The 7,887-nt window shown below is 45.3% G+C and overlaps 1 protein-coding gene across 1 annotated transcript in view; it reads right to left on the reverse strand.

Annotated features, from left to right (window-relative positions):
- LOC109453176 (putative ATP-dependent RNA helicase TDRD12) overlaps nt 1–3,659 on the reverse strand; it is a 30,321-nt gene extending 26,662 nt beyond the window's left edge. The window contains exon 1 of the mRNA XM_074314435.1: nt 3,501–3,659. Within this exon, the coding sequence (XP_074170536.1) occupies nt 3,501–3,524 (24 nt within the window). The 5' untranslated portion in view covers nt 3,525–3,659. The remainder of the gene's footprint in view (nt 1–3,500) is intronic.
- Between the last annotated feature and the right edge of the window lie 4,228 nt (nt 3,660–7,887).

The following is a 7,887-nucleotide window of genomic DNA, read 5'->3' on the forward strand; positions in this document are numbered from 1 at the left end:
ACATGATAGGAGATAAACTGGAACAAATACAAATTATTACCTACAGGGAAGCCAGGAATGAGATAGAAGGGAAAGGGATGAAAGTCAAAACTCTCTGAATGTATCTTATTCTCTATTAATGTTATTAGAAACCAAGATTTTCACTGTTAAAGATACAAATGGAAAATGAAAAGTTAAATCTGAATTGAAAATATCAATAGGAACACATTTCTGTATTTATCTCATGTATTTATTTCCTAATTTTGCCTACTGAAAGGGTCTGTGGGGTGGCCTTTGTTTTCTTACTCTCTGCTAAATAAACACTCTCACTTTAAACTCTGTATCAGCTCACATTTGAATTCTTTCCTATATGAAGCCAAGAACTTTCTTAGCCCAGGGCTTGAGTCCCCACTCCAGGTTTCACCTCCCCTTGCGTCACACTGAAATTGCCAAAATGTTCCATTTTTTTAAAATCTCCTAAAACCTAAGAAATGTAGACTGGGTGCAGTTTTACCAGCAGCAGCACAAATAGTTCAAGTTGCCATTTCTTCCATGTACTTTCCTAGGAGGGGATGGGCTCTCGATTCCTCCCATCCCCACCTCTTACATGAAGGTTGGGGCCCACTGCTTCCCACCAGTGCTGTAAGGCAGTACTGCCTACGTTGCAGGTATCAGTGTACTACTGCCTTACACATTTTTCTCCTGCATGTCTACCTTATTTCCATCAGAAAAATATGTATATAAATTTTGGTCCACTCTCTTCTCCTTTACCTCTACCATTAACACTTGAATAATTTTACTCAAGTAAAAACTGAATCATCTGTCTGGTATTGAATACTAAATATTTCACATTATTAAATTAACAGGATTTAATGGAATGAGGTGTGTTTTTTATTGTTTCTCAGGGATAATAACTCATCTTTCCAACATGTTACTTCCTTTTACTTTTATTTGAGTAATTATGTAATGAGTATCTCTTTTCCTACATTCAGCAATATGAGTGTGTAAAGTGTAATTTATAACATCAGTAACTGGATTTATCATCTAACCTTCAATTCATGTTCAATTCCCTTAGTATATGGTATATCCATAACAACTTCAGGTATTTTAGTCACATTTATACTTTCCAACATCAATTGTAAAAATTAAGATGCTAATTTAAAAACATTTTGAAAATGTGTTTCCAAACTAAATGACACTGGGCCCACTTATAGTCAGGCTGTTATGAGAGGTCCTTGGACAGCTACTGCTTCAATCTCAACTCAGCCTCCTGGGGGCAAAGCAGCAAAGTGGTTTTCAGCTTTCGCAGGAAAACTACCCTTGAAATGCTGTTTGTGGATTTCACTGACAGTACTGAAGCTAGCAAAACAGTTGTTTTTCTTTTTACCACATTAGTGGGGTCAAGCCTACAGGTTTTAGAATTTCACCCATGTTTGTAAGAGCTTGTTTAGCTTTTCTACCACCCCTCCTGGCACAAGCCGCCCGCTTGAAGGGTGTATGCCTAGCTGTCCTGATGTGTACATTGTCTGTCCACTGAGACAGTTTGACTGTAGGACCCAATGGCCCTGGAGTTCCTCGTCCCCCCATGCGGATCACCTTTGTGATCAAGGATGATGTGGCCAATCCCTTTCACTTTCGGCCCCTCTGGGAAAACAAGCCCATACTCACTTCTGACACAACTGCATGCAACCTGGGTTGCTTTCTTAATACATCTTTTAAATCAACACCGTTTTCTGTTAGCGTCATCTTAACAGGTTTGTTATGCCAGTATGGTTTCATTTATAGTGTATGTTACAACAAATACATAACTGTTAAAACTTTAAAATTTAAAACAATTTTAATAGTGGGAAAAATATACATAAAATTTACCTTCTTAACCATATTTAAGTGTACAGTTCAGTGGCATTAGGTATGTTCACAATGTTACACTACCATTATCACCATCCATCTCCAGAACTATTTTCATCCCACAAAACTGAAACCCATTATCAATAACTCCCCAAGGCTACTCCCTTCCGTCCCTGGCAAACACCATTCTACTTTCTGTCTCTATGAATCTGATTATTCCAGGAACCTCATATAAGTGGAATCATACAGTATTGGTCCTTTTGTATCTGGCATATTTCACTTAACATATTCTCAAGCTTCATCCATGTTGTAGCACATTTAATTTCCTTCCACTTTACGGCTGAATAATACGCCATTGTACATAGATACCAAATTGTGTTTATCCATTCAACAGCTGACACACACGGGAGAAAAATTTTTTTATCCATGTAAAAGCTAAATTAATCTGGAGAACTACAAGTGGTACTTGTACCAAGAAATAGTATATTGGATAGAAAGTTGGTTCAGTGCCATCAGGGTAGGTGCTGGAAGTGGGGGCAGACCAGAGCTGAGGGGGTAGATAAAAGAGTTCCTGGATACAAATAAAAGACAGGGGTTCTCAAGCTGGAGGCAGTGAGAATCCAGCTCCTCCTGCCAGAGTTCTGCCCTGATGGATTGGCATGTGGCAGGATCTGTACCCCTGGAAGAGCCCCGTCTTTCTAAAGGAGAAATTGCACTAGCCTGTTTAGGACTGATGGTGGAGAGGAGCTTGCCAGTGGGATCTGAAACACCTAAAAGTCTGAGAGAAATCTTCTGTAAAAGTAAGCTCCTTCAACTGTTTGTGAGTCTCTGTTCCTATCTATTACACGACATAAAATAAGACCAGGAAAGTTGATGGGTTTTTTTTTTTTAATCCCATGATTTGCTGTGGCCTTCTCCTCTGCCCACCAAAGTATGTTTTTAAAGTGATTTATACTAACTTTTCGCAATAACCGAAACCCACTCCTTTACTCTGGTTTGTATTCTTCCTCCAAGAAATGTGAACACACCACATATTCCCGCCTCAAAGAGGAAACTGAAGCTCTCCGCTGCACTTAACAGGCCCCCCACCCAGGTTGAGCCCCAGCCACCGACGCCCCTCCGCTCCCCTCCTCCCCACCCCCAACCCCCACTCCATGGATCTGAGGCCCGAGGCGCCTTCGCGGGTAGGTAGTGGCCGCCAGAGTCCCGGGGCGCGAGCGGGCAGAAATCCCCACCAGTGAAGACGGAACGCGCGTGTGTACCGGGATGGAAGAAAGGGAGGTACAGGTCACCCCGGCCCCTGTCCAGCAGGGGCCACCAGAGAGAACCCTTGTCCGGAGGAATAGGTCAGGGTCCCCGTTTCCATCGACCTGGGGCGCGCGGGAGCCCTCAGCCAGCGCCGATCCGGTACTCGGTGCGTCCCATCCCCTAAGGTTCTGGAGTTAGTAAATACAGGACACGCAGTTAAATCTAAATTTCGTAGAAATGAGTAATTTTTTACTGTATGTCAGAAATAGTGCATGGGATACGGCTGAGCTAAAATTTCATGTTTTGCTGAAATTGATTTTATCTGGCAGCCCTACCCGCGCGGTCCAAAGACCGTCGTCCCAGCCGGGCGGACCAGCACTGGGAGGGTTGGGGCGGGTCAACGGCCCGGCTTCGCGCTCGCTCACCTTCAGCACCAGGACCTCGAGCATGTTCCCGCGCCTCGCTGGCCGCCGGCCGGTTCGCCCTCGGAAGACACGCACCGTCGGGTCTTCCCGTCGCTACTAACACCAGCGAACTTCACCGGCAAGAGCCGAGGTTCCCACACTGCTGGCCTCCAGCCTCCGCCCTCCGTAGGGGCCCGCACCTGCTTCCCAGTTGGCCTCTGCGACCTGGCGCGCCCAGCTCCGCCCCCTCCCCAGGTTTCCGGCCCCGCAGCCGACGCCCGTCACGCACCACAGGCGACGCTCTGCGTCCTCCAACACTGGTCCGGGCCGCCCGACTCCCGGCCTGCGCCGCGCAGGCCTCGAGGCTTCTAGAAACCACGTGTTGCGCCAACGGCACAGACAACTGCCAGCGGCCTGCGCACTGCGCCCCGGTGGGGCGGCGGGGCGGGATCCAGAGCAGGGGAAAGAGCTGCGGAGGGAAAGCGCCAAGCTTGTGGGGCCAGGCGTCACGTGGTCTAAAGGATCTTGGGCTTCGAGAGGTCATGGGTTTCACTCTCCGGCCCGCCCGAACATCGAGGGCCCAGGGACTCCCACGTCTACTGTTTTTCCCCCATCCTGAGGGCCCGAGTAGCCGCAGGTGGGCGACTCACGTCATGGTCAACTGCCAGGAGGCCCAGCCCTTTGTCTGCCTCTTGGCCAGCCTTCACCTCCTGGCCTTAAGGTGAGTGAGAGTCACGACCAGCCACTGATGCCTGTGCTTTCAGGGCCTCCAGGAAACATTCCCCGTCCTGTCATCCCCTCACCCCCCACCTCGGGAAAGGTTCTTGGTTCCTGTTTTCCTCCCAGCAGGCTCTCAGCTGACGGAGCTCCCCAAGAGTCAAGTCTTGGGCATCCTTGTCACCACAAAAGGTCACCAACTGCTGCCTAGTGGGCTAGATTCTCCCCGTGGATGTGTGTTTTTTGCTATTGTGAAGGTACTGCAGAGTTCTCTGAAGACTTGGAAGCCTCTGTTTTCTCACCCGAGAATTGGTACTTGAGAGAGTGGATCTCAGAATTAGATGAGGTCACACTATAGGGAGCAAAGTGAGACAGGATAGGTAGCCTAGGAAATTGACAACCCCCTCCAGGGTACAATGGGAGGTTCCTCGCTTGTTACACAAGTAACAAGTGACTGTATTCAGTACCTGCAGCTGGAGGAAAAAAGAACCTGTTTCATCCAGCAAGGCTGATCCCCATGATGAGGACCTGACCTTTAGCTAATTATAATGTCATTATAGTCTAATTTACATTGTCATTACTATGACTCCCAGCATGCATTCTTGTTTGTCGGTGATGAACTCCTTTGGCTTTTTCTTGTCTGAGAAGCTCTTCAATTTTAAATGCTAGCCTTGCTGGATAGAGTAGTCTTGGTTGTAAGTCCTTGCGTTTCATCACTTGGAATATTTCCTGCCAATCCTTTCGGGCCTGCAAAGTTTCTGTTGAGAAATCAGCTGACCATCTTATGGGAGCGCCCTTATAAGTTACTAGTTGCCTTTCTCTTGCTGCTTTTAGGATTCTTTTTGTCTTTAACCTTTGCCACTTTAATTATAATGTGTTTTGGTGTGGGTCTGTTTGGGTTCATCTTTTGGGGTCTCTCTGTGCTTTCTGGACTTGTATTACGTTTGTTTCCTTCACCAGGTTATTAGGAAAGTTTTCATTCATTATTTCTTCAAATAGGCTCTCAATCGCTTGCTTTCTCTCTTCTCCTTCTGGTACCCCTATGATGCGAATGTTGTTATGCTTGATGTTGTCCCAGAGGTCTCTTAACTATCCTCATTTTTGTTTTTATTCTTTTTTCCTTTTGCTGTTCTGATTGGGTGTTTTATGATACCTTGTCTTCCAAATCGTTGATTCGATCCTCTGCTTCATCTGGTCTGCTGGTGATACCTTCTAGTGTATTCTTCATTTCAGTTATTGGATTCTTCACTTCTAATTGGTTCTTTTTTATGGTTTCAATGTCATTTTTTAGTGCTTGCTATCTCTTTGTTGAAGTTCTCACTAGTTCCAGTGTTTTGAACTCTGTCCATTGTATTTAGTTCTTTTTCTGGACTTTTCTCCTGTTCTTCATTTGGGACGTATTTCTTTGTTTCCTTATTTTGTCTGCCTTTGTTTCTATGTATTAGAAAGATCTGCTACATCTCTTGCCTGGTGGCCCTATGTGTAGTATGTGTCCTGTGGCGCCCTGGCACAGTGTCCATTGTCAGTAGTGTCCCGTGTGTGTGTGTGTGTGTCCCCCTGTAATATTTGAACCTTGATTGCTATTGGCACATCAATGGGTAGGACTGACCCTCAGGCTGATTGACGGCAGGATTTGTCCACGTCCACAGCTTACGGGTTGCTGTACAGGGGGCTTACCACATGGACTGGAATTCACCTCAGTGGGCTGTGGTGCCTGTTGAGACCATGGGTGTGCCACTTGTGGGGCTAATTGGTCAGTGCTATGCTGTGGTCTGAAGCCAACCTCCAAGTATGTTGGTTCTGGGGCCTCTTGGGAGGGGTTCCAGTGCAGGCCCAGGTAAGCCACTGCCTGTGACCAGGCTGGGACTAGCTGGTAGGAGCTACAAAGCAATCCACAGTTGGTCGCTGCCTGTGCTAGACCTGGAAACACGTGGGAGAGGCCACGCTGTGAAATGAGGAGGGCTGCCACCAGTACCAAGCCTGGGGTAGCTCTGCAAAAAGCCAGGACACACCAAGGCCTGCTGCTGCCTGCTGTTGGCTCCAGTAAGGTTCAGCCACTGATAAAGCCTCCTGTGGCATAGAGTCGGTGGGGCGGGATTCCAGTGCATCAGCATGGCGGAGCTGTAGAGCTCACCAGACCAATCAGATTCTGATCTGGCTGTAAGCATATGGGGCGGGCTGAACACAAGAAAGATGGAGCCCACCTGCCGGCGACATGGAAGGAGTTCCCCACACAGGGAAAATGCCAACTGTTCTCCAGGCCTTCCCCCAAGGCCACACACTTCATTCTGCCCCTGTATGTCTCCAACACCCCCAGAGTCACCATCCCTCCGCAAGAGCCCAGAGTGAGTACCTGCAAGTGAGTGAATCTGTGCATGGGCCCTTTCAAAGGACAGCTGGGTTTCCAACTGCCTTTCATATCCCACCCTGACGGTCGGGATCCCCACTGTTTTTAGCCAGATGTTGTGGGGGCTCCTCTTCCTGGCACCAGTTCTCTGGGCTAAGGAGGCTGATGTGAAGGGCTGGGGTCCCTTACTCCTGTGTGGCCAAGATATCCTCCCAATTTTCATCCACTACAGAGGTTTGGGGCCAGCCCATTTTGCATCTCTGCCTCTCCTACCAGTCTCAATGTGGCTTCTTCTTTATATCCTTAGTTATAAAACTTCTGTTCAGCTAGACTTAAGCTGGTTCTCCAGGTTGATTGTTTTATAATTTAGTTGTAATTTTCATATGTTCACGAGATTAGGTAAGTACACTATTTATCTACTCCACCATCTTGGATCGTTCTCTAGATAATTAGGTTTTAAAATATTTAATCTGAGATTCTTTATCTTTTAATAAATTTAACCCATTTTTTAATGTTGTTAGGGTTGACTCTTATTCCTACTTGAATCATTTTATTCTACGCTTTGGACTTTTGTTGCCATTTGCATTGTTTTCCATCTTTTGCATTAAAGGGTACACTTTGTTTCTGATTAATTTGGAAAGTGACCATTTTATTTTTAATTCTATTATCTACTTTTGCATTTAAAAACACTTAAACAGTATTTATTATAAGAAAACTGCAGCTATTGAGTCCCTCCTGTCATTTTTTTTCTTATTCCTCCCATAACCACTTAATATAATCTGGGATTATAGAACCAAATTATTTTTATGAAAAGGGGGTTTTACAAAATAGGTTAAAATTTGAATTATTCTTTTTAACATTTGCAGTACTTTATAGCTGTATCATTCACATTTACGTCCTATGTTGATTTCCATACTCACCATCAAGACTTCTATTATGCACTTCTACTTCAGAAGTTTTTATTTTGATTAATCTTCCCAGTCATCAATAGTATTTCTATGAAGTGAATTTTTCCAGAATGAGTGGAATCTTCAAAGCCTATATATGAGATTTAAATCTGTGGCTTTCACATGTGTTTGATGTAGAATTATTGAGCCCACACACCCTTTTCCCTTCAACGTATTATATGTGCTGTTACTCTGTAACACGCTCAGAAGCCTGATTTTGTACCTTTCTGAGCAATCTTTTCTTCCTGAAAATCTGTGCTTTCTTTATCTTTGAAGTTCAAAATGTCATCTAGGTATTGGAGAATTTTTGTTATTTTTGCTTTAACCACAACAGGACCTTTTAACCTGAAGATCAACATCTTTCTTCAGCTCTAGAAAACTTTATTCTCTTCTCTAA

Source organism: Rhinolophus sinicus, linkage group LG11 (genome assembly GCF_036562045.2).
Source record: "Rhinolophus sinicus isolate RSC01 linkage group LG11, ASM3656204v1, whole genome shotgun sequence".
NCBI lineage: Eukaryota > Metazoa > Chordata > Mammalia > Chiroptera > Rhinolophidae > Rhinolophus > Rhinolophus sinicus.